The sequence below is a fragment of the Dasypus novemcinctus genome, chromosome 9 (assembly GCF_030445035.2).
Source record: "Dasypus novemcinctus isolate mDasNov1 chromosome 9, mDasNov1.1.hap2, whole genome shotgun sequence".
Taxonomy (NCBI): Eukaryota; Metazoa; Chordata; class Mammalia; order Cingulata; family Dasypodidae; genus Dasypus; species Dasypus novemcinctus.
This window is the reverse complement of record NC_080681.1, coordinates 59149290-59176117: the sequence shown is the minus strand read 5'-3', so window position 1 is coordinate 59176117 and position 26828 is coordinate 59149290. Positions and strand designations below refer to the sequence as shown.

The window sequence follows — 26828 nt, the reverse complement described above, 5'->3', positions numbered from 1 at the left end:
CTGGGTGCAACGCTTAAATTTTAGAACAATATTGAATGTGTCACATTTTTTAAAAAATCAAATACCACACTATACCCTTTAAAAATAATTTAGCAGTAAGCTTCTACAACAAGGTGACTTAGAATGAATTTGAATAGGTTGTCAACTTTGCTTTGCAGTTTGGATTAAGCTCCTTGGCTCAGTAAGTCTTTAGGGGAAGTGTACATTGTAAGTTCCAGTGGGTTTGACTTCCCAGGCCATATATCCTCATGTTAGTTCCCAAATTAATGAGAAAATTTTCTTTTCAACAACAAATATAAGTTTTTGAAATACCTACAGTAACCAAATTTGGTATGATTGCAATTTATGTATGCGTATGTTAACAAAGAAGCCCCATTCTAATGACATTAAAATATACTTTAACAGATATTGGCACTCCAGTGTTTGTAGCAGTATTATTCACACCTGCTGAAGATGGAAGTAACCCAGGTGTCCAACAACCAATGAATGGATTTTTTAAAAATGTGGTATATGCACATAGTGGAATATTATTCAGCCATAAATGGAACGAAATTTTGATATATGTGACAAATGGATAAACCTTGAAGACATCATGTTGAGTGAAATAAAGCAGGCACTAAAGGAAAAAATATTATATAATCTCACTAATATGAAATAATTTGAATAAGCAAACTCCCAGAATCATAATCTAGAGTATAGATTACAAGGGCATGGAGTTAGTCATAAAGTTTTAGTAATGCATGGTGGTAATAGTAGTACAGCATTGTGAATGTAATTAACAAACTGAATTATACATTTGAATGGTTAAAAGGGGAAGGTTTAGATTATATTTGTTACTAGAATAAAAAAAGAATAGGACTGGATAACAGAAATAGTGAACCCTATTGTAAATAAATGATGGACTATAGTTCAGTTACATAAGTTGTGACAAATTTATTACCCTAATAATAGGGCTTAATAACAGGGGGTGATATATAGGAATTCTGTCTTTCATGTGTGATTTTTCTTTAAACCTACAACTTATTTAATAAACTGAAGATAAATATATATTGTTAGAATATCAGGGAGAATTAAAAAGAAGCTGCAGCAATGGGTGTTCCCATCCTACTCATAGATCTTGATGTGACTGATGTAAAGAGAAGAGCCTGGGTTTTTTTATTTCCCACAGATTTTTAATGTGTAACCAGGTATCATTACTGTTTCTTAGGGCATTGGTTTTCACATAGTTTTGATGTGTGGTTAGGGAGCAATCCATGCCTCAATTTATTAAATCTGTGTACTTTCACAGAGTTTGACAGCAGAAATTTGAGCACCCTATATTAAAACAATCACCCTGCTCCTTGCATTCTCTATCCTATGTACACTGCCATAGCCTGTACCTTAGTACTTTTTTTTTTTCTTACATGGAGAAGCAATTTACTGAGAAGGTGCCTCTTGCTTACTGGCATTTTCCTTTATTATAGTAATAGTGGGGTGAAGTATCATTTTGATAAGTGTTGTTTTTTCTCTCCCTTTGAATGTGCTCTTAGCTTCTTTGCTTATTTACAGAGCCTAGGAGTTCTTAATTTATTTACATGTGGACTAAAGAGGACAGGAACTGGAACTAGTTATATTGTGTAGGTCAAGAAAACTCACGGATTATCAAATAATTGGCAAATTTCCCAAATATTGTTGGTCCCTAAAATGAAAATCTCGTGTTTATTTGCTCTGAATAGTTAACCATAATGAAAAGTTTTCTAAGCCAAAACAAATAAGTTACTTATATTTTAAAATATTTGGCATTGTTATGAAAAAAAGTGTTGACAGTCTCCTGTGATGCATACCCAAGATCTCCTTTAACTATGAGACTTTTTCTACACTGCAATGTGCTATATAAGTTCAGTGGTGTTAAATTATTTGAAATGGTATTTTCTCTTGAAGTGGTTAAACTAGTATATTTACAATTATGTGTTTTTGTCTGCACTTTTTACTTTTACATGTGTTAGTGAAATGCATGTTTGTATTATAACTCATTCTTTTTCTCTTCTTTTATCTTAATTGTTTATTTTTTTAGTGATTCACCTTTGCCAGTCTCATCCCGTGTCTGCTTTGTTAAGTTCCATGATCCAGACTCAGCAGTTGTGGCACAGCATCTGACAAACACTGTATTCGTTGACAGAGCTTTGATAGTCGTACCATATGCAGAAGGTTTGTGCTTTGTTTAACTATCTCTATGGGCATCCTATGATGACCATCTACCTCAGTATAGTTATAGACTGAGCGTTAGTAGCATGTTAAAAATCTAAGCTATTAACATTTCAAAACCCTTGTTATACTGCGGTCTATAATTTTTATTTGCATATACTTTTTAATTCCAAAAAGTAGAGATTAGTTCTGTTTTTATAAGATATTTAACTTTTGCTTTCTTTTAAAATATTTTTAAGTTCTTTAAAACCATGTTAATTGTAATCCCCTAAGATACATATACTTAGTTAATTTAATGTTAAGTTTTATGAAAAAGCCCTGAAGGTAAATGATTTACTCCCTGTAGACTTACTGAGAAACAATCAAATAAATGCATGACTGTTATTTCTGTTTTAATTAAATGATTGGGGTAGTTCCTTAGTGCTTCCTTTCACTGATAACTTTTTTTAAAAAATCTACATTGAATTCCAGTATACCAAGGGTTGCAGTGATTTTGGTTTTGCAAAGAGTTCAAGATTTCCTGTAGTTTAGGTGCCAGATGGGCACTGGGTGTTTTGTTTTTATGCCAGATTTTCTTGTTCATTCCTGCTATATTTTCTAGAATATCTCTAAATAATAAATTCTTCTCTCTGTTATTTGTGTGTGTGATTTTTGTAGTGGAGAAGGCAAATGCAAAACCCTTCCAGATGACTGAAAAACAGTGGGTCCTCTGCAGCTACAGGGGATTCTAGACATTAACTAAAGGCCAGCAAGCACTCAAGTCCCCCAAGTGTTTTCCTGGTGTAACCATTTGTTAACTACATTTTCTCTCTTTTTACATTTTAGGCTGTTAAAGTAATTTGACAGAAAAAAATGAGCAGGTTATTTGGATCTAAAAAAGCCACTGTGACAAGACAGCGCTATTTTAATACTATTCTGTAAAATTTTCTAAGGCATATTTTATAATTTGTTCCCAGTGTACTGTTACTTGATTTGCTTTTGGTAACTATCAATTTTAATCAAAGAAATCACATAAATATGACAGAATTACTGAATTTTAAGTTAATAAATTAATGAATATGCTGACCAGGATTTAAATGCTTTCCTCTTTCCTTAATGAACTGGTAGTGGAAGCAGAATCCTGATACTGTTGATTTTAGATGCTATCATAATCTTTGAATACCAATGTGAACATTTACACCAAGCCTTTGTAAGAGTTGTGAAATGTCTAGTCCTTAAAACTTAAGAGAATTGCCTCTGGTTTTTTAAAGAAACTAACTTACATTCATAGACTGGCTAAGGCATGCTATATAATAACAGTACATCTCTGTCTTCATGATACCAAATTGTGTGGGCCCAGTTTAAAAAAAAATTTGGAGTTAAAAATTTTTTTTAAGTTTTGTATTAGTATGTATTGATTAAGCATTTTCTTTTATGTCAGTTTACCTATTATGTAGGATAAGAATTATTAGAAAGAGAAAATTTATAGAATTCAAATTAAGGATAAGATAGACGATAGATCTTGGAACAAGGGTCAAATCATGTGAGTAATGTGCAAAACATTTTAGTTAACCTGTAAATTTAAAGATTCTTAATACTTTATTACTACATCATAGTTTTCAAGCCCTGGACATAATACAGTATATCATATAACTGGCTTTCATATTTTTAATAAATTGTAATTTTTATGGTTCTGTTCTTGAGAGTCAAAATATTGGAGTGTGAATAGAATTACAGAAATATATAGTTCAGAAATCTGTGTTGGGTGTATTTAATTTTTGATATGATATGCTGTATTAATGTTGTCTCCACTAAATAACTCGATGTACTCAATCAATTTTTCACCATTCACTCTGGTTTTAGCTCTTACTCTTTGGTGTTGGCTCTTGGTCAGTGTGTAGAACAATAGAAACACAGTCTACGGTAAGGAATAGTCTTAATTGGTAAAACTGAGATAGCTGGATTTGGAAGAAACTCTTAATAGTAGTGGATTTGGGGTTTATATAGGTTCCTTGGTTAATGTTTGTTTCTTTTGTCTGTTTCTTTTTCTTTCATTTCTACACATTCATGCAGTATTTCATGGTTCTATCAAAGCAGCAGTAAAAAAAATACTCATGACGCATGAAAATTAACTGGTGAGGGGCCTCATGGCTATTTTTAAATTGTAGTTTTATTTTTAAATAGTCTTTTTTAATCAGAGGATCGGATGCATGAATTTTTTTTAATGGATGCAGATCTTCTATCAGGTGTCTCACAAATTCAAGAGGAATTTAGTTTGTCAGAAATGTTGCAAATGCACTAATTTGAGTAAGATGTTGATACTTAATATATCCTCTTGAGACATAATTTTGCATGCAAAATTATCCCATAATCTTTGTAGGTTTGTTAATATATGCATTAATGCCCTATATCTAAATGATCTTCTCCCTTTTCCCCCACCCCGTTCCATAACTCTTGGTATCTAAATTGATGACAGCTCTGACACAAGCAAGATAACAGTGCTGTGTAGTATACATTTGTTTATATTATCGGCACTTCTCAGTATAGGTGGAAGGAACCATTACCTTTATTTAACAGTGGTTTTTCTTTTTTGTTGTTGTGTTTTACAGTTCTTTTCCCTGGTTCAGCCTGAACTATATACCAGGCCCTGCTGAAAATACCACCCAACAGTTTTCTTCTGCAGCTTATCCAGTTTCTCTTAAGTGCCCTGTACATATTGTATGTTTTATGATGAGATGCAGTTTCTTAATATGTATTACAGAAATACTACTGGTATTTGCAAATATGTAGTTTAATTGTATTATTAAACTCTCATTTTGGGGGCTTGGGCACATTAACAGATTAATCCATCTGTATAGGGCTTTTGCTGTTGGATAGAATTTAAATTGTCTATATAAATATTTGTCTTAGGACCCTTAGCTTTTATCTGAATACACAGTTTAGGTTTAAAAACGGACATACATGTCTTTTGGCTTTAGGAGTTTGACAAAGTTAGCTTTTGAATTGACACTATATAGCAGCACTTTTGGTATGGCTAGCATGGCACATGTTGGAACATAAAGCATTTTACTGTACAGGTAAGGAATGTGCCATGTTTTACCTATTCTCTTTCTCTTTTCTTTCACCCACTCCCACACACACAACCTGTGTGTATTCAGAGACCTTCAGAAACATTCATATTCATTTTCATGAGTCAGCAAAAGCCCTACGCTTGATTCCAACAGAATATTTCCTTTACATACTTTTCTTCTCTTAGTTTTTACAAAATTTGTATGGTAGGTGTAAAAGAGAATCATAGTAACTGTACCATATTATTAACCCCTAAATCAAACTTTTTTTGTCTTGTGTATCTTGATTTTTCTGTGTGCTTTATAGTGAAGCAGCCGACACGAGTCGTTGTTCATAAAACAGCTTTTGAAAGTTGAGAGCACACCCCTGGAGAACCGACTGTGCTTGCTTACGTTTGGTTCATGACTTAAAAATCGAGTACAGGTGATGAAATCTTGGCAGTGTTAACAAAAAAGTAGTGTGTATTGTGCTATTTTTTTTTACTCTAGAAACTTAACCATTTGTAGAGAAAAAGGAAACAAATTTTCACACATTGAAGTTTCATTCTGACATAAAATTAATGATAAGTAATCATAGAAATCAAGCTTTATATTTTAGCGAACATAAGTACTTTCAACAAACTCAGGTGGTGTATCAGGGAGACATTTTCTGGGTGTTTTTGTGTGTTTTCTTTCTTGCAAGAGAATGTGTTCTAATGCAAGGATGTTTCTCTGCAGGAGTTATTCCTGATGAGACTAAGGCTTTGTCTCTCTTGGCACCAGCTAATGCAGTGGCAGGTCTTCTGCCTGGTGGTGGACTCCTTCCTACACCCAACCCACTTACCCAGGTACTAGTTCTTCTAAATTCTTAAAAGCTAGAAAGGAACACAGAATTGTGGACACAGCTAAACCTATTTGGGCATTTTAAGAACAGTTATTACTTGTTCATATATCAAATATCATGTGCAATATTATAAAAGTATACATTATATAGTCATAGAGTGTAAAGAATATCTTAGAAGTTTGCATATTAACATTCTGAAAATCATAAATATTTGTTAAATTAGTAATGCCATTGGCTCTCAAAATAACCCATAAGTAACAAAATTTCATGAGACATTGTTAAAAATACTATACTCAATAGGACTAGGAATGAAAATGAAGCTGAAGTTCAAATTTGTTTAGAGGTAGTTTGTGTATAGCCCTCATTTTTTTCTTTCTCAAAGCCTTTTGGTCTTGCTGTATCTTGACTTTAATCAAGTAGGGACTTTAAATACACTTGGTTGGGGATGTTTGCTATGGGGGAAGATTAAATAAAGTTGGAGGAAATTTCTTCTGGGTAATGTTTCTGGCCTTGGTAAACAGTCTTAAACAGCTTATGTAGTAGTATTTATGGATTATTTTATCTATACTCAGTAAACAAAACACAAAGTTTGATGCCTTGTATTTGTGTAAATATTAATTGAAAAGGAGAACACTTTTAATAAAATGCTTGTTGAGAAAAGCTGCCTCTAAAGCAATTAATCAGAATTCTTTCAGTGAGGAGACAGAACCACACAGTAATTTGAAGAGGGAAGGTTTAAAGAACTATTAAATAGTAATAGGAAATTGATTAACTACTTGGGGAACTCTTAATGAATGAATGAGTGTCAGGTATAGGAAGCTACAACTAGCTTTCAGACTGAGACAGAATGAATAGAAGGAAAAAACACATGTAGGCGAGGAAGGTCCCTTTCCTTTCAAGGCTGAGATTCAACCCTCCTTCCAAAGGGTGGATAGTGAAGTTTTCTATAGTACACGCAGTATTTGCTGAGAAGCTTCCCTAGGGGGTGTTACTGGGTAATTCACTGGGTATCCCATATAGCACTGTAGGAACAAGCAGAAAAAGGGACCCTGGGACCAGAAGAGAAGCCTCTTCCTCAAGTCATTGTCATTCCAACACACTCTACAGGCAGAGCTTAACATCAAACCAGCTATCAGTGGAGAAAAGTTTGTTTTGTTTTGTTTTAAAGATTTATTTCCGGGAAAACGAACTTGGCCCAGTGGTTAGGGCATCCGTCTACCACATGGGAGGTTCGCGGTTCAAACCCCGGGCCTCCTTGACCCGTGTGGAGCTGGCCCATGTACAGTGCTGATCCACGCAAGGAGTGCCCTGCCACACAGGGGTGTCCCCCGGGTAGGGGAGCCCCATGCACAAGGAGTGCACCCCATAAGGAGAGCCGCCCAGCGTGAAAGAAAGTTCAGCCTGCCCAGGAATGGCACCGCCCACACTTCCCTTGCTGCTGACGACAACAGAAGCGGACAAAGAAACAAGACGCAGCAAATAGACACAGAGAACAGACAACCGGCGCGGGGTGGGGGTGGGGTTAAATAAATCTTAAAAAAAAAAAGATTTATTTCCTTCCCCTTACCCCCTGTTGTCTGCTCTCTGTATATTTACAGTGTGTTGTTCTGTATCCGCTTGCATTCTTGTCAGGCAGCACTGGGAATCTGTCCCTTTTTGTTGGATCCTCTTGCTGCATCAGCAGTGCAGTGCCACTCCTTGGTGGGCTTTTTCATACGAGGTGCACTCCTTGCGCGTGGGGTACTCCTAACAGGGATAGCCCTGTGTGGCACAGCACACTTTGGGCGCAGCAGCACTGTACATGGGCCAGCTCATCACAAGGGCAAGGAGGCCCTGGGTATCAAACCCTGGACCTCCTATATGGTAGCAGATGCGCTTATCATTTGAGCCACATCCCCTTCCCAGAACGGTTTTATTAGGACACTGCCATGCCCAGTCATTTATGTATTGTCTGTGCATGCTTTTGAGCTACAGTGGCAGAGTTGAATAGCTGTGACAGAGACTGTGAAGCGCGCAGTCTATTTGCTGCCTAGCCCATTAGTGAAAAAAAAATTGCTGATCCCGAATTTCAAGGGGACATAAAAGAAGTTTTTAAACCAGTAAAATTTGAAATTTCATAGATTGGCGCTGTTCCATTGGCTGCTTTGGGAGCTCCTACTCTTGATCCTGCCCTTGCTGCACTTGGGCTTCCTGGAGCAAACTTGAACTCTCAGGTATAATTTATTACTCTTTAACTTTGAGCCATTTTTATAAAGAATGTATTTAACTATTGATTTCTATTTTCAGAGTAGGAGTTACCTGGTTACTAAATCGGAATAACATTTTTTGTGTATACTTGTTAAAAAGTTTTAAAAGGTTACTAAGGTACGGTCGCTTGTTCACTAAAGAATTTCACATTTTATGTAGTTCAGAGTTGATACTGATTTATAAAAAACCAACACATAATAGTATGTTATAGAGTCAGTAAACAGTCATGAAAAGGATGGGAGAGTTGGTTTATCTTCTTTTCCAATCATATACTCGCTTGGAAAGTTTTGATTAAGTGGCTGTTAGACAATTTAGCATGATGTGTTTTGCATTATATTTATGTTGGACATCATTGTATTAGAGTATATTAATTTTTGTAGGTTTGACTGATTGTCGCAGGATGTTTCAACGTAGAAAATAAAATAGCACTCATTTATTGTTTTATATATGCTCACTCTTACATTTTTGTTTTTGCAGTCTCTTGCTGCAGATCAGTTGCTGAAGCTTATGAGTACTGTTGATCCCAAGTAAGGGATTTTTCTTTGTTTCCATTGGTAATATGGATATGATGTGTTAATATCTGGAGAGCAACTATTTTTTTTTAAAATAAATATAAAGGAAACTCTAATCTCAAGGCATGCAATATACCCTTTTCTAGATCCAAGAAAAAGTTTACTAAAATTAGGCCCATTTTTAAAGCATTATATTTTAGTGCAATTGGATTTTTCATAAAAATTTTAAATATCTTCTACCAAGATGATAGGAAAGAGCTGCAAGTTATCTTTATACACTCAAAAGTATATATTGAGTATCTACTGTGAGTCCCTACCTTTATAGCATTCATACTCTAGTTAACTGTGTAGTAATGCATGTGTATTCAACTAGCGAAGAGTAACGGTCATGGGGAATTTATTACAAAGGGGACAAACTCAGTTTGAGAATCAGAGAGGCTGAGCTCTGGAGGATGCATCAGAGTTACCTAGGCAGAGATAAAGGATACACTATCCCAGAACAAAGAAGTAGAAATACATCACATAATAAGAACTAACATCATCTGTTAGGTGTGTCAATAAAGTGCTCTTCATGCCCTAAACTGATACTGTTTTCTCCTTGATAGTTAAAACTTAATAATTAAGATAAAGACCAATCATACTCACCACTCCAGCTTATAAAATATCACCATAACAGTTGAATCTCCCTTGTACCCATTCTTGATTACATTTCCTCCTCTCCCCACATATAACCATTGTCCTAAATTTGGTGTCTTGTCAGTACCGTGGGTCTTTTTATAATTTTATCTCATAAGTATAAATCTTTAGAAGGTAAATAACCATTGAAAATAATCAAAATAGGGCTGCTTACTAAAATTATCATTGAACTTTCCTCCCTTTTGTTTGAGGAGTATCTTACTAGGATCATGTTTTGTAAAACAGAGTTTTATTAGCTACTTGTTTGAAATTCTCATGTGCACTTATAACTATTTTAGATTTCAAATTCTGATTTTGTTTCAGGTTGAATCATGTAGCTGCTGGTCTTGTTTCACCAAGTCTGAAATCAGATACCTCTAGTAAAGAAATAGAGGAAGCCATGAAAAGAGTACGAGAAGCACAGTCCCTAATTTCTGCTGCTATAGAACCAGGTAAAATATGTTTATGCAGTTGTGCTGAATCTTAAACTCTTAATATGGTCTTTGTGAAAAATGGTTATGGCTTAACTGTGTAAGTGTGTTGCTAAATACTACACTTCTAATTTTCTCAAATTCTGATAAACTTATCCTATATGAGGGACAAACTTAGTTTGAGGTTCAAGGAGGCTGAGGTCTGAATGATGTATCAGTTGTCTAGGTAGAAATAAAGGATACATTATCCCATAACAAAGGAGTAATACAAGTCATAGAGTTAATGTCACCTTTTAGGTGTGTTGAGAAGTGTTCTTCATGCTATAACTGGTATTGTTTTCTCCTTGCTAATAAAAGTTAATGTTAGTGCAGTAGTTCTCAACATCAAATCTTATATTTGGAAATGTCTGGAGACATTTTATCATCATACTGGCACCAACTGCATCTCTTGAATAGAGGTCCGAGATAATGCTAAACATCCTGCAGTTCCCAGGACGTACCCTTCCTCCAACAGTGAATGACCCAGCCCAAAAAGTCAGTAGTGCCAAGGATTTTCTAATGCTCGATGTGATATTTTGGCTGGTTTAAATCATTTTGCCTATGTTGATATGGCATAATTGGTTTTTGCCTTTTGTTTGGCCAAGAAAATCTAGCAAAGATGCTTCTTTTTATGTCATTTGTATAAAGAAAAGCAAACACCTTATATTTTAGCTGAGAATCAGAATTTTGTTTGGATCTACTAAAAGCCTATAATTCATATCACGTCAATAAACTTCAGTATTCTGGTTGTAAAGTGATCACCTATGACGTTTTTGAGATGACATGATTACTGCATTTTCTGCACGTACATACTTAGATCTTTGGTCCTGAATTTTTTTCTTTCCTGATTAATGTTCAGTTTTTACTAATTTTTTAGTAAATGTAATTATTTTTAGCATTTATGGTACTAGGAAAATAGCCTTAAGGTGTATAATATTGGATAAATTAATACAACTGTTTTATGTATGTTAGCTCATTTAATCAACAAAACGTTAAATAACTTACCTAAGGCAACGTAGCCAACAAGTGGTAGTAACTGTAGATACATAATTAGATGTGTATGATTCCAAAGCCATGCTGCCACTGTTTTTGTTTTTATTGAAAACACACACTGGAATGACTAAAAGTAGTTTCTTTATGAATTTTTTTTCTCAAGATTTTTGTTAATTTATTATTGATATTCACAATAAGTTGTATCTTATTAATGAAGTGACCAAAATGTCTAAGATAGAGGAACTCAGTCTTACTTTGATGATAACCGACATAAGAAGAACAGTAGCTTTATTTCTTTCATTAGGTCCTAAGTTAAAAGAATTTTTTTCTATGCCATTTAAAATTTAGGAAATAAGACAGGAATTCAGTTCTAGATTTAGTTCCTATACTTAAACTAATTAAAAACTGATGGGGAAGAGGAGAGATAGGCAGGTATTAAGAGAGCTCATGTACCAAAAACCAGCTTGGTCATTAGAAGTAAGTTGAAAACAGTGACATGAATTCAATGCCACATATTGAGCCTGTCTTTTAACCAATGTTATATAAGTGTACATGAGTGTATTTAGCAGAGGAGCATAGAGTTAAGTAGTAGAAAAAGAAGATAAAAGTGTTTTCATTATCTCCCAAACAAGCACAAATGCACATGGTAAGGAACATTTTGCAGGACCATTTAAATTATTTAATCTTTAATTTATATTATAAACTCTTACTAAATTTATTTATTTCATAGTTAAGTACTGTTCTGGTAGATGTTACTGATATATATTTATGTGAAGATTTAAAATCTGAGTTTGGCTGAATTATAGTTCCGTTTAGGAAGATAACACCTATGAAAGGAAAAAATGGACATCTTATTTAGGGCTTTCTAAAAAATGAATCAGAAAAAGTGCTTTATGAACAGTACTTTATAGCCTCCAAGTGTAGCAAGTTAAATGATTAGCTGAGAATTAAAAGTCTTATTTGGATCTACCAATAGCCTGGATGATTCATGTCACTTCAGTAAGTTTCAGTATTCTGGTTATAAAGTGATTACTTAGGATGTTCAAGTATATATATCTATATATTTAAGCTAAAATCCAAGGTAATAGATTGTTAAAATCAAAACTAAGGTGGAATAATCTTTGTTTGCTTGATGATTTCTAAATACGTATTTTTTTTTTGAATCCAGATAAGAAGGAAGAAAAACGAAGGCATTCAAGGTCAAGATCACGTTCTAGGAGAAGGAGGACTCCCTCATCTTCTAGACACAGGTTAGATTACTTTTTATAGGCGTTGTATCTTAGATAATTTCTGTGCATTGTATCCTTTTTTAATTTGCTGCTAGTTAACCTGCTAGCTCGTGGTTAAAGAGTGTTTTAGTAACCACTACTATAAGCAGTTTGTGATTGAATAATCACTCATAAATGGAGGAAAGTTTGACACTACCCCCTCTCTTCCCACCCCCTATGAAAAAAAATTGGTGGCAGTCGGGACAGGACATTGGCCCTTGAGCCTTAAAATGAGTTAGTACTACAGAAAGAACACAGCACTTGAAACTTCTGGCTTGACTTCCAGGTCTGACTTCTTTGTCTAGCCTCCTTAGAATGTTAAGTTGGAAGGTCATCTATGCAGCTTGGAAATGACAGCTTGCTGTTCTTAAGATTATTATTTTTATTAATGGTTGACTAATTGACAATATCATGCTTTTATCCTACTTGAAATAAGACTAAATGAATTTGTTCTTTCCCACCTGGCAATCCTTTATAAATTTGTACAGTTCTTTATAGACCAGTCATTCTCAAATTTATGTGAACTAATATCTATTGAGGTTGACTACTAAAAAATTAAAATTGAGAAATTCTTTTGTTGAATTTGTTTAAAATAAACTCAGCTATAGTAAAGCAACTTTTTTTTTTTTTTTTTTTTTTTTAAAGTACTGGGACTGGGGATTGAACCCCAGACCTTGTATGTGGGAAGCCAGCACTCAGCTCAACCACTGAGCCACATCTGCAACTCTGAATTGATTTTGTTTTTTTTTTGTTTTTTTTTTGTTTTTAGGAGGCACTGGGAACTGAACCCAGGACCTCTCCTCGGGTGGGAAGCAGAGCTCAACTGCTTGAGCCACATCTACTCTCCAAAACAACCTTTTTTAATTGATGGCAAAAACTGTTTTCAGAAAAAATCAGTGGAAAGAGTGGTTCAGTTTTACTTCTTAGCCAACACCTTCATTGTTTAGCTTAACAGAAAACAGCTGTGCTTTCAAATGAAAGCAATAAGTGTTGGTTAGTGTATGTAAAAAAATCCAACTTTACGCAAATATGTAGTCAGAAAAGAAGTAGTTATATTGCCTTTTCAGTTGATTGTATGAAGGTAATAGTTTCTTAATGTGATAGTTCCATTTGGTAATATCACCTCAGATCTCACCAGAAAGCTGCAAAACAACCTTGGCTTTGCGGTTTCCAAAACATAATTTTTCTCTTGAAAGCTTAGATTGCGTCATTGGCAACATATTCAGTTCTTTTCTTAGAAGTGATAGGATTTTTTTCATTCGTTTTTCTAGAAAATGTCTGCCAAATTTCCACATGTGAATAACTATAGTTTGTTGGTCATTCTTTCAACTAAAAGTAGTGTTTATGAAATGAACAACTAGTTCACCTTGCAATTCATAAATACTAGTTCCTCCTGATCCAGCCATTTTATGTCATTAAGCATTAGAAGTGATTTATGCATACTTCCTGTGTTAGCCAGAGGTGCTGATGCAAAATACCAGAAATCTGTTGGCTTTTATAAAGGGTATTTATTTGGGTTAGAAGCTTATAGTCACAAGGTCATAAAGCATGAGTTACTTCCCTCACCAAAGTCTTTTGCCACATGTTGGAGCAAGGTGGCCACCAGTGTCTGCCGGATTCAGGCTTCCTGGATTCCTCTCTTCCCAGGGTTCATTTCTTTCCAGGCTCAGCTACTCTGGTTTCTCCACAAGGCCAGCTGTAGACCCTGAGGCTCTCTAGACTTTGCCTTTTTCCACAAGGCCAACTGTAGACTTATCAGGCGAGAGACTCTCTCTCTCTCTTCCCAGGGCTTCTGCTGTGTCTAAAGGGCCATCTCTCTTCCTCTGTGTTCTTCTCCTATGTGTTCACTTCCTGGGCTCCAGCTCAAAACTCCAGCCTCTCTCCCATGCGGTGCAGTTTCTCTGTGAGTCCCCATCCACCAACGTGGCAGGGACTCAGCGTTCTGATATGGCCCAGTCAAAGCCATAATCATGTAAAAATAAAACCTCTGAATCCAGTACACTCTAATATGCCCAGAGGAAAAGACCAGTTTACAAACATAGCGCGATATTTCTTTTTGGAATTCATCAATAATGCCAAACTGCTATACTTGCCGTTTTACCATTGTGAATTGAAGAATTGGAATTCTGGAGAACAACAGTTGGGTGATAGAAGTAGGTGACAACACACTAAGTTGAACAGATCATCGATTCAGGAACCAGACTGCCTGGGTTTTTGAAGTAGCTCTGCCACTTACTAGCGCTGTCGTTGTTGGCAAATAAATTAACCTTTTTTTTGCCTTAGTTTTCCTTCTATAATATTGAATAGTAAAAGAATTTACTTTTATAGGCTTGTAAGAATAAATGCTGTAGTTGTGAAAAGTGTGTAGGGAGCAGTCTAGTTGTAGATAAAGTGGACATAGGAGGACTTTTTACAGATTAAGCAGAAGATTTAAACATGAGAAATTCCAGGTTTTTAAAAGGTGTTACTAATTTCTAGGATTTCAAAGATGTCTACTATGTGATCTAACTAAAAATAATGGCAGCAGCTGAAAGGAAATTATCCCTACTTATTGGTGGTTAATCCATATGTTTGAATCTTCTTTCTAGTCTGATAACTAAGTGAAAATATTCACGAACTGCTAGTCTTCTTATATTTATGTGTGTGTATTGGCTTCCTTTTTTACACACTAGGCGATCAAGAAGCAGATCAAGAAGGAGATCACATTCTAAGTCAAGGAGTAGGCGACGATCCAAAAGTCCAAGACGGAGAAGATCTCATTCCAGAGAAAGAGGTAGAAGGTCAAGAAGCACATCAAAAACCAGGTAATACTGGGTGAGGAGACAAATTTTAGAAGTTCCAAATACCATGGTGTACTTAATAATAAAAGAGGTGGATAGGGAAGCGGATTTGTCTCAACGGATTGTGCGTCCACCTACCACATGGGAGGTCCAGGGTTCAAACCCAGGGTTTTCTGACCCATGCGATGAGCTGGCCCACGCACAGTGCTGATGCGTGCAAGGAGTGCTGCTCCACGCAGGGGTGTGCCCAGCGTAGGGGAGCCCCATGTGCAAGGAGTGAGCCCCATAAGGAGAGCCACCCAGCGCAAGAAAAGTGCAGCTTGCCCAGGAATGGTGCTGCACACACTGAGAGCTGACACAGCAAGATGATGCAACAAAAAGAGACACAGATTCTCAGATTCTCAGTGCTGCTGACAAGAATATAAGTGGACACAGAAGAACAACAGCAAATGGACACAGAGCGCAGACAACCGGGGGGTTTTGGTGGCGGGGAGAAAGAAATAAAAAATAAAAAAGAGGTGGATAAGGGTGGTAGGGCTGCCCTAGGAAAGAGGTTTTTAAGTCATTGTCAACAAGTAGAAACATTTCTTTATTAAGGATTACAATATGACAGACACATATTATAAGGATTACCATATGCCATTCTAGAGTTGTTCTTGTACTGTGATTTGAGACTAGTGAATTAAAATGATAATTCATAAAAAAACAAATTACACCTGCCTTAGTATTTTATTTTAATTTAAGCATTTATCCAATAATGAGTCTTTTGATAGAGGGCCAGAACCTTTTAAATTAGTATGCTTACCTAATTTTTTTTCAGGTGAACTGTATTTAAAGTGGCATGAGAACTTTTTTTTTCCCCTCTCCCTGCCGCACCCCCCCCCCCAGTTGTCTATTCTCTGTGGCCATTCGCCGTGTGTTGTTCTGTGACCGCTTCTATCCTTAGCAGCACCAGGAATCTATTTCTTTTTGTTGCGTCATCTTGTTGAGTCAGCTCTCTGTGTGTGCAGCACCATTCTTGGGCAGGCTGCACTTTTTTACGCTGGGCGGCTCTCCTTATAGGGTACACTCCTTGCACGTACCCACGTCGGGGACACCCCTGCATGGCACAGCACTCCTGGCGTGCATCAGCACCGTGCATGGGCCAGCTCCACACAGGTCAAGGAGGCCCCCGGCTTTGAACCACAGACCTCCCATGTGGTAGGTGGATGCCCTATCCATTGGGCCAGGTCTGCTTCCCATGAGAACTTTATCATTTGAAAAATGCCAGGATTTTTATTTTTTCCCAGTCATTTCCCATTGTCACACTCGTAGTTTAAGAGCATTTATTTTCTTTAGCAACTATTGTTTGACTTTTTCTGAAATACACCTCAACTTTCTAAAGCGGTTTTATGTGTTTATACTTTTATTCATTGACGTTTAAGTAAATTATGTAATTAAAATAACTACAAGGGGGGCCCGACAAAATTTATTCTTGGTAAGCATGTAGCTCTACAAATGGTAACAGAAGCTCAAGTAGTTTTACTGTCTGTGAGAATTCAGGCTATAAAGGGACATTTAGTCCTTATGTTTTACAGAGGGCATTAACTGTTAATCCAGTTAGTTAGACAAACAAGATTACTTAATGGAACATCTAACACATGTAGAGGAAGTAGGCATTTGTTCCTTCAAGAGGCTTTCTGTATATCAAGAGAAAAATTAATTTAATTATAAGTGAAGAGCCATTGTTAAGTACTCCTGCCACCTGCTAATATTGGAAAAGGCTTAATTGAGTTTTAAATTCTGATTTGACTGGGCTGATTGGGAGCATGGTTTTAGTCAGCACGGTGTTTTCAAAGTTAACATGAATTATTAAAATAGCAAGTATTACATGTAAAAAGGAACAAAATTAAGATCAGAAAAAGTAGTAAATAGTTCTCAGAAGGTAATGTAGTTCTTCATACTAAGGAGTTTGCACGCGATTCAGGAGGCAATAGGAAGGTTGAAAAGCAGTAGCAAGGAGGAGAGTAATATTTTCAGGTTTGTACTTAGATTTCTAAGAGAAGGTGCAGAATCGATTTGTGGAAGGCACATCTGGGGTCCTTTGAGGGCTATTGCAGTAAACCAGGAATTAAGTGATAAAACTTGAGTGAAGAGAAAGGATAACTGACTGATGGAGCAGGTTGACCAGAGAAGGAAGGGAATGGCCAGTGATTATAAGATGGAGGAATTACTTCAGAAAAACGAGATTCTTTGATCCCTAAAAATAGAGTAGTTGAGGATATGTGTGTGTGTGGGTGGGTGTTTTATGTGTGTGACTTCTCATTCAACAAATATATATATTGATTACCCTTTGCCTGGGGTCTTGGGTAGAGTGGTTATTTGGAAAAAATGCAGTGGGGAATAAACTAATGTTACAGGAATCTGTATAATTAAATTTAGAATCAAGGTATAGTTGTAATACTGTTAAATCCATTATGATGACATATTTTTCTAATAGCACTGATGTATAGCAGCAGAAAAAGGTTGAATGTTGGCCTGTTCTGTGATAGGGGATTTGTGCTCTGGCAGAATAATTAATACTCAATAATTAAGATATTGAGTGATTTGAAAATGCATTATGTGTTTTGGCCTGACAGGTCATAGAGCTGTGAGTTGGGAAGCTGGTAATGAACTGAAAGAAAAAGGGTGTGATCAAGTGCCTATTGGGCTCTATTACATAATTTACCAAGAAACTGGCCAGCATTGTCATTCTTTTCTTAACCACATAGTATACTTTGCTCTACTCGGGAGAGGTTTTATGTAGAATAGCAAAAGTGTTTTGTGATTTATTTTCATTTTTTTAAGAAGTCATGTATCACAAATATGCCTCTTTAGTAGTTACTTCTTAACATTTCTGTAAGGATAACATTTGTGCTTTTAGGAATAGGACTAGATCTAGTTTAATTTGTATCACTGTATAAATTTACATAAGTTGATTCTTTCAATATATTCATAAACTTTCTTCTTTATTAGAGACAAAAAGAAAGAAGACAAAGAAAAGAAACGTTCCAAAACACCACCAAAAAGTTATAGTACAGCCAGACGTTCTAGAAGTGCAAGCAGGTAAAGTGCGATTGTGACTTTAAACTTGGTTTCCAAGAGTATCAATAGCTTATAAACCCACTGGAGCATCCAAAACAGCACACCTTCTCATTTTTTAAAAGAACTTAGGTCTTGCCATTATACTGAATATTTTTTAAAAGCAATTTGTGAAGAATAACCTGAGGCTCTTTTTACTGAATATATGATGGTATAGAACAGGGATTCTTAACCTTTTTTGTTCCATGGACCCCTTTACCAGTCAGTGGAGAACCACAGACCCCTTACTAAGTCCATATATTTAATGAATATATCACACCCACACCAACACATCCTCATAAGAATTTTTAATTTTTAATCACGGACCCCCTGAAATCTTTCCACAGACCCCTTAGGGGTACATGGATCCCTGATTAAGAACCCCTGGTAATAAAGGATGCTGAAGGAGCATGGACTGTTTCCATTTTTATTATGTTTTAGTGGCTAAAGCGTTCTGAATTTTTGCATTAAGTTGTAACATATTCACATGCTAATATTAAGAGAAGTTTTTCTTTCCCTTTTATAGTGAATCATGGGTACATTTATGGAAGGCAATGCAAGTTCTGATTTTTAGATTAGTAATTCTACCTTTTAACTGTCTAGTGAAATTCAGTGTTGTAAAGTTTACTCCATAGCAGTTTACTCCATTGGATTTTCACACTTAACATGAAATTCTTTTGATTTTAATAAGAATTGACCATACTTTTATTTTCTTCTAATCTGTATGTTTTGCTGCAATGTTGGTTTTATTAATCAGGCTGTTTAAAATCACTTACAAAGCTTACACATTATACAAGAATTAAAGTGTATGAAAAGACCTATATAAATATAAACTCTTAAGAAAGATGAGTAAATAAATCTTCATGACCTTGGATTTGACAGTAAGTTCCTAAATATGAAAAAAAATCCATACACTGAATTTCATTAAAAATTTGTCCTTTGAAGGATGCTGTTAAGAAAATGAAAAGACAACTCACTATAGAGTGGAGAAAATACTTGAAAATCAGATCTAATAAAGGACTTAACAGAATTTAGAAAGATCTCTTGCAACACTAATAAAAAGGATAACCCAATTAAAAAGTGGGCACAGAATCAAATAGACATTTTTCCATAAATAACACAAATGGCCAGGAAGCACTTGAAAAAGATGTCCAAAATCATTAATCATCAGGGACATGCAAATGAAAACCACAATGAGATACAAATTCACACCCCCTAGGACGGTTTAAATTTAAAAAAAGATTAAAGGTGTTTGTTAGGATGTGGCAAAATTGGCACTTTCGTACACTGCTGGTGGGAATTAGAATGGTGTCATGCACCTTGGAAAACTATCTGGCAGTTCCTCAAAATGTTACAGAGCTTCCACTTTTAAGGAATCCAAGACAAATGAAAACATTTCCACTCAAAAACTTGAGCACAAATGTTCATAGTACACTTATTCATAATAGCCAAAAAGTCAAAGCAACCCAAGTGTTGGTCAACTAAGGAATGGACAAACAAAATGTGGTGTGGAGTGATACAGTGCAAGTATTATTTTGTGATAAAAAGAATGTAGGACTGATACATGTTAAAATAGTTTTATACTAACTGAAAGAAGGAAGTAATTTGATCAAATTTATGTTTTCATTTATATGAAATGTCCAGAATAGGCAAACACAGAGACAGAAAGTAAACTAGTGGTTCCCTCAGGCTGGGTAGAGATAAGGAAATTACCAGGTGGATAGGTGGGATTTGGGGTTTCTTTTTGGAGTGATGAAAATGTTCTAAAATGGATTGTGGTGATGGTTACTCAACTCTGTGAATATACTAAAATTCATTAAGTTATGCACTTAAATGGATGGATGGATGGTATGGATATGTGTAAGTTTTAAATAAGTATAGAAGAAATAAAATGAAGCCAAGTGTAAGTACTGAAGGAAATGCCAAACCAGATCTGAGAGAGGTGGCAAAAGAGCATAAAAGTTGGTAAGTACATCATTTATTTTCTTAACCTTAAAAAATGGAATCATTTTCTTGTCTATTGCTTTAATGTACGTTTTTACAAACACCGTAGCCTGCTGAATTTTATTGGGTTATTCTAATTTAATGAGTCTTCTGTGAGTTTTTATTAAATGCTTATTACTATGTTTGTAGTTGTGCTACAACCAATGAATGGGGTCAAGTATAACAAAACATTTTTTCCTTCTAGGGAATTTGGAGTATCAGTCACACAAACACAGTAGCAAAAAGTATGATACACAATCCTAATAAACTTAGTAAATATTTGATGAATGAATAAGTTTTGTGATAATAAGTTTCTAGGACAGAGAGGGCTGCAGGGATAGGAAAAAAAGACTGCATTTGGAAACTAGACAACTTGATGATAAACAGTTTTAATTATTGATTTGCTTTGTTTACACCTAAATCCTATGAGAAATTTTACAGATGGTGACAGGAGCAGACTACCTAAATAAATAAATTGAAATGCTACCATAGAGAGGCTGTATATCCTAAAACTATTTGCTCAAAACAGGGTTGGTGGGGAATTTTGGTTTGAGTACAGGGAGTCAATTTGAATTTCACCTAATGATTAAAAAGTTAACCCTTTTTTGGAAATTTTATTAGCAAATGTCTTCTGTAATCGGTCTGCTTTCAAGTTTAATATTTCTAATGTCTTTAAGAATTATTATAGATTAGGGTTTGTTTTTATTTCAAGGGTAATAAATGACCATTCAAGTGTTTATTCATTTGATTCTTCAACTCAAAACAATATTGGGAGAACAGGTCTTTCATTACCAGAATTATGTTGTGGGTGTTCCGAGGGGAGTTTATCTACTGTTGAGTCTGCGTTTTTTGAGATAGTAGTGTATCTTAAAGCCCCATTTGCTCACTTGTAATTCTAGAGAAAGACGACGAAGAAGAAGCAGGAGTGGAACAAGATCTCCAAAAAAGCCCAGGTCTCCTAAAAGAAAATTGTCTCGCTCACCATCTCCTAGGAGGTAAGGAAGCGAAGCCAATCAGATCTGTCCTTTCTATTTTTAAAAGTTGTCAGCTTTATTTTTAAAACTTACCTTGTAGTTTTTTTCCTTTTCATGAATCAAAGTACTTAAGAATGTGTTGATATATTCCGTTTATGACTTGAGACAGTAATAAAAAACAGTGTTTGGGAGTGGGCATTTTAGACCTGTAGCAAAGTTAGGTTTTCTTAACCTGTAGTATAGCAAGCACAGCTTTTACCTTTATTGTCCAGTGTTTTGCAGTTGGATCTTTAGCAAACAAGTTAAAATTTATTGCTACATTTCCGAATGAAATCTCTAGGGAGATTCCTTTAAAGCATCTTTTTTGAGCACGTTTAAATGTCATCCTAGACATAAAAAGGAGAAGAAGAAAGATAAAGACAAAGAAAGAAGCAGAGATGAAAGAGAACGATCAACAAGTAAGAAGAAGAAGAGTAAAGAAAAGGAAAAGGATCGGGAAAGAAAATCAGAGAGTGATAAAGATGTAAAAGTATGTTTACAAACTACCTTACTTTGGTATTTCGGGTGGTGTTGGTACTTTTAAGAAAATATTTTTCTTTGAAGAAGTTCACTTTTATTATTCTCCTTGGCAAAGCAGGTTACACGGGATTATGATGAAGAGGAACAGGGGTATGACAGTGAGAAAGAGAAAAAAGAAGAGAAGAAACAAACAGAAGCAGGGTCCCCTAAAACAAAAGAATGTTCTGTGGAAAAGGGAACTGCTGATTCACTAAGAGAATCCAAAGTGAATGGAGATGATCATCATGAAGAAGACATGGATATGAGTGACTGAATATTGCCTTTACAAGGAATCCAACTGTATACGTGCATCAGTGTCATTCCTTTGTGTGATTTCTTAATGCTGTATTTGTTCATCTCAAACCTAGATGTATACAGCTCTGAGTTATTAATGGTTATAAAACTCCTGATATTGATATTATTTACATCAAAAGCTTTTAGAAAATGGTACATGGGTAATCAGTTCTTGTCGTGGTGAAATCTGATTGAGTAACCCAGCAGTTTTACTATCCTGATGCTGCTGCATAACAAAAATGAAAAGCTGCATGCATCTACAGCAGGCATGGATTGTTTATGTTGTATGATCTCCTTTATTAAGTAAGTTCACTTATAGTATTTCTAGAATTTGATTCATTGCCATAATAGAGCCATGTAGGGAATGCACTGATTGCATGTTATTTGTGGCAGGAATATCCTAAATGTCATTAAAATCCTCCAACATGATGGATCTACTTACGGTCTTGTTGTTGACATGACAAATTAATATTATAATTACATCTGGAAATGAGCATTTGAAATAGATAATCCTTTAAGACTTGTGGCTAAATTTTTGTGGCTTTTGTTTAACTTTGAAAGGTTATATATGCACTAACCTTTTTTTGATGGCTAATTAGGCTCTAATTACAGACCCAAAAGATGTCAAATAAAACTGTCTTTGGCAGTGAGTGAAGAGCAGCATATTTTGAAATAGAGTTGTATACTTCTTCGTACAGTGTTTGGGATTTTTTTTTTATCTGAAATTATTCCACAACATCAGTGAAAACTATCTACCTATCCTGAGTCCATCTCTAAACAAAAGTTATCTTGTCCTGATTTTCAATTTTCCACTCTTTTAATATGTTTTAAGCTCAGTGTTGGAAAAGGGGGTAGTGCATTTTAAATTGACCTTCATATGCTTTTAAAATAAGACAAATCTACTTGATAATGTACTTTTTATTTGATCTCAACTTGTATAAAACCAATAAATTTGTGTTACTGTTACTTCAATAGTAATCTTATGCACTCAGTGATTCCATGTTATATGCAAAGTAGTTATGTAACTGTTTTCTTAGTTACAGGAGTTTCAAACTTCACTTTTGTGCAGTAAAAACAAAAGTAGGCTACAGTCTGTGCCATGTTGATGTACAGTTTCTGAATTTGTTTTACAAGACTTTGATAATAAAACCCTTAAACTTATATTCATGTTCCTGTAAAACTGTACTTGTATTTATTTACGCTAATGAATGTATGACATTACTTCATTTCACAATTCTTTTCCCTTATCCACGTTTAAATTTTTAAACAGTAAGATGAAACCCATCATTACCATACTTAGTTGCCATCAAAATTGATTCCATTTCTATCTAAAACAATTTTCTCTAAGTTTAATATTTTTTATTGCTCATTTTGATGTGGGTGTAGGAACAGGGTTGAAAAACAGAACTGGGATAAACAAATGACCCTACCTATATCTAGTAAATTTATATTTTCAAAGAAATAAGATTATTTGTCTTTTCTGGTATAGCATTGACACTGTCAATGATAATGTATCTACTGTATAATACTAAATAGTATATTTATTTATGAATTGAGTAGTGTTTTGGGTGGCTGGGATTAAAAGAAAATGAAACTTGCAGCATTTATCCAAGTTAGAGTATAAATTTTTAGCCTGTCATTTTAAAATTGAAATGCCATATTGAAAGCACGGTTTTTACAGTTTGTAGTAAGCAACTTTTTAAAGATTTTATTAAAAAGAATTTTGTCTATATAAGAAGTTATAGTAAGGTCCTAATGTTAGTACATTCTAAAATATAAGTTGGATGCAAATGACATTTGTTGAAATGTATAAAAAACTTTTAGTAAAGGTTTAACCATGTGACATTACCATTTTTGTAAGTCAAAAGTGAGTCAAACATTTGCAGTTTGACATGGTTAAACCTCTTATTATTCAGTTTATTCCCTAACTTGTAATCTCTGACTACAAATATACTCACTTTTCAAAAGGGATTGAGAAACTTAGTTTTAAAATAGTGCCACTGACTTAAGATGCTGCAATGAAGCATCTGGATATTTTTTCAGTGAACGTTTTTAGCACAAAGGGTTGCACTGGGACATGAGCCTTTTAACACAACCAGTTGAAATCAAGTTAACACTGCCTCCATGCTGAGTTTTCTTCTGTACTTGGTAGTAAAATGATTTAAAAATAAAAGTGGTTTTGTTAGAAAAACGTTTGTCCTATTTATTTGCTTAAATTTTCAGGAAAGAATGAGAGGTAATGACTAATAAGGTTTTTTATCTGTAAAATGGGAGTGATAACCTACCTTGCAAGGTAGTTCGTAGAAAAAAAAGTAATGGTGTACTTGGATCAGTAAATGGTGGCTCCTATTTGATGTGAGGCTTTTTAAAACTAATAATTTAGGATGTGAAAACACTAAAGCCAAAGCAGTAAGATAATTTGCATGTTTATTAGGCTTTGAGAAGGCTGTGTACCCTTTACATTTTGGTGAAGATTGATTGTGGATAATCTTCATAGCAGTAATTCTTTGTATATGGAAACAGACATGGAAATAAGCCCTGGGGTTGGGAGTGTGGATGTAGGAAACAGCTGCTACTGGAGTGGTAAAAATTCAGTGTTGCTTATACCTGAGTCAGAGTCTGGTGTTGGCATCTTATCGCCTGTACAGTATTGTTACTCAATAAGCCAGCTTTTCTAGCAGAGCAATAGCACTTCAGTTATATACCATTATATTTTTAGCATCCATGCTTTTAGAAAATTGATAAACATTTAAACTCTAGTTGACATTTATGTTCCTCAGTCTATCTCAAATTTGGTTGATGCATTTCATCCCTGTGTCATTTCAAATACTCCCCTTACCTAGTTGTGTTTGTTAAATGTAATGGTATTTAGTGCTGATACTTTAAGAACATTCCAAATAGGTCTATTACTAAGGCTTATTAACAAGTAACTTTCGAAATGAGACTGGAGGTATATACATTTGAGTGTTTTACTTGGTTTTATTTCTTTTCCCATTTACAATTCACTACGTCAAGTATATGAGATTCACTTAGTCTTCAGCAAAATAACATGTTTTTTTTTTAATAGTAGGAATATATTTAACTACTTTGTGTTACTAGTTATCTAAAGAATGTAAAATAGATTTTTAAAATAATATTGTCCTTAGAAAAATAATAGGGGAAGTAACATATTCAAGTCCTTTTCAGAACCATTTGTATATTTAAACAATTTTTCTGCCTTAATATTCTAAATATAAATTGGATGAGCCTTCTGCAGAAACATGTTAATTTAAACAATATGCTAAATATAAAACTTTGTGTTTTTTATTCTTTGAACAAGCTGACAGAGTTAAATTTAACTTTACTAAAATATCACCTTTCCAAAGACAGTCATGTAGATCCTAGATTAAAACATTTCAGCAAAATTAGTTTGGAAGGGTTCAGTCAGACTATTAGATTTCTTACAGGAATTTGACCTTAATTGTGGGAGCTTCTAAGGCTGATACTGATACTAATGCCGGAACTTGATGTCCCTGGGCACTCAGGAAGGGAAGATAGATGATTGGTGGCATAAAAGAGAAAAAGCTGAAACTACAAGCAAGCACTGGAACCCACAAGGATCGACTGAAAGGTCAGACCTTGTTGCTTCTGACCTTGGTGGCATGAGTATTTTTCAGATGATGCCCGATGCTGAGACCGTTTGTCTGGGAGCTAAATACACCTGGCCCAAAAGCTGAAGGAGTATCCAAGGGAAGCTGCTATAGCATCCCACTGAGATGAGTCAGCAGATGGGCCACAATGTGCACAAGCTACAAAACGACTTCTGCGTCACTTCTACCTTTCAACATTTTAATACCACTCATATTATTTTCCTTTAAAGAAACCCAGCCAATCATTGTCAATCTTTAGTGACAGAATTCTACAATGATGAAGGTATAGGTAAATAAGGGTGAATTTTATGTTACAACAATGTTTCTACTTGAAAGTCATTTTCATTTTCAAAATGTGAGCAAAACCTGGACCAATTGATAAGTATCTTTCTTGAAAACCCTTAAAAGATTTTGCCTTAGTATTTTTTAAGTGGTAAAAGTGAAATTGTAATTCTGTGTACATAGGGGCCATTGTGAAAAGTACTACTGTTACTAAAGTGAGCTGTAACAATTTTAAAAGCTGATTAATCACTAGGTAGTCTATAAGGATGTTCATAACTAAAAAGGTCTCAACCCTTTCAAAGTCCTTTAGCCTATAGTTGTATATTTCTATACTGACAAATGGACAATCCATTTTAAGAATACTGTATTAACCTACAATATTCTTGCACCATAAACTGCTGCAGTGTATCCCCATCTTTAATACAAAGCTTTACAAATTCCATTTCTACATTATGACCTACATATAACTGTTAAACAGGCTAAAAACCTATAACTTAACTAAATTTTTGCTAATTGGTTAGCAATTTCCATACTAGCAGAAAGAACCAAGTAATATAAGTAAATTTTGTCATTCTGAGATTTTTATATGTCTATCCACTGCCTAGATTTTTGGCATATAGTAGTACATTGCAAAAGCTTTTGGTAACCAGTTCATAGCATACAAAACATGGTAGGGAGCAAATGTGGCTCAGTGATTGAGTGCTTGCTTCCCATGTATGAGGTCCTGGATTCATCCTTGGTACCTCATAAAAATTTTAAAAAAAAGAAAAACACCATGGGCCTCTACCAAGTTTTCTTCTGCTGTTTTCACAAGTGATGTAACACCTCAGGCCCATTTTCCTCTAGGGCTGTTTCACTTTCTGTTGTCTTCGTAAGTTTCCACAAAATGGCAACCTTGGTAAAAATGCATTGTTAATTTTAGAAAACAGTTAAGACACCTTTTGCTGAAATTAGCAGAATCATATTGTGGCATATACTAACTTGAGGTAGGTTCATTCATATTACAAAAG

At 35.0% G+C, this 26828-nt stretch overlaps 1 protein-coding gene across 5 annotated transcripts in view; it reads left to right on the top strand.

Moving 5' to 3' along the window:
• SRSF11 (serine and arginine rich splicing factor 11) overlaps positions 1–23068 on the top strand; it is a 37501-nt gene extending 14433 nt beyond the window's left edge. For 3 of the 5 annotated variants that reach the window (XM_004483703.5, XM_004483704.5, XM_004483705.5), the window contains exons 3-13: positions 2054–2187; positions 5949–6058; positions 8175–8267; positions 8779–8828; positions 9813–9940; positions 12120–12201; positions 14892–15023; positions 17994–18083; positions 20981–21076; positions 21446–21584; positions 21690–23068. In XM_004483703.5, coding sequence (XP_004483760.1) covers positions 2054–2187; positions 5949–6058; positions 8175–8267; positions 8779–8828; positions 9813–9940; positions 12120–12201; positions 14892–15023; positions 17994–18083; positions 20981–21076; positions 21446–21584; positions 21690–21887 — 1252 coding nt within the window. In that variant the 3' untranslated portion in view covers positions 21888–23068. The remainder of the gene's footprint in view (positions 1–2053; positions 2188–5948; positions 6059–8174; positions 8268–8778; positions 8829–9812; positions 9941–12119; positions 12202–14891; positions 15024–17993; positions 18084–20980; positions 21077–21445; positions 21585–21689) is intronic. The other 2 variants (XM_004483706.5, XM_058303368.2) reach the window with 1 other exon arrangement.
• Positions 23069–26828: the final 3760 nt, after the last annotated feature.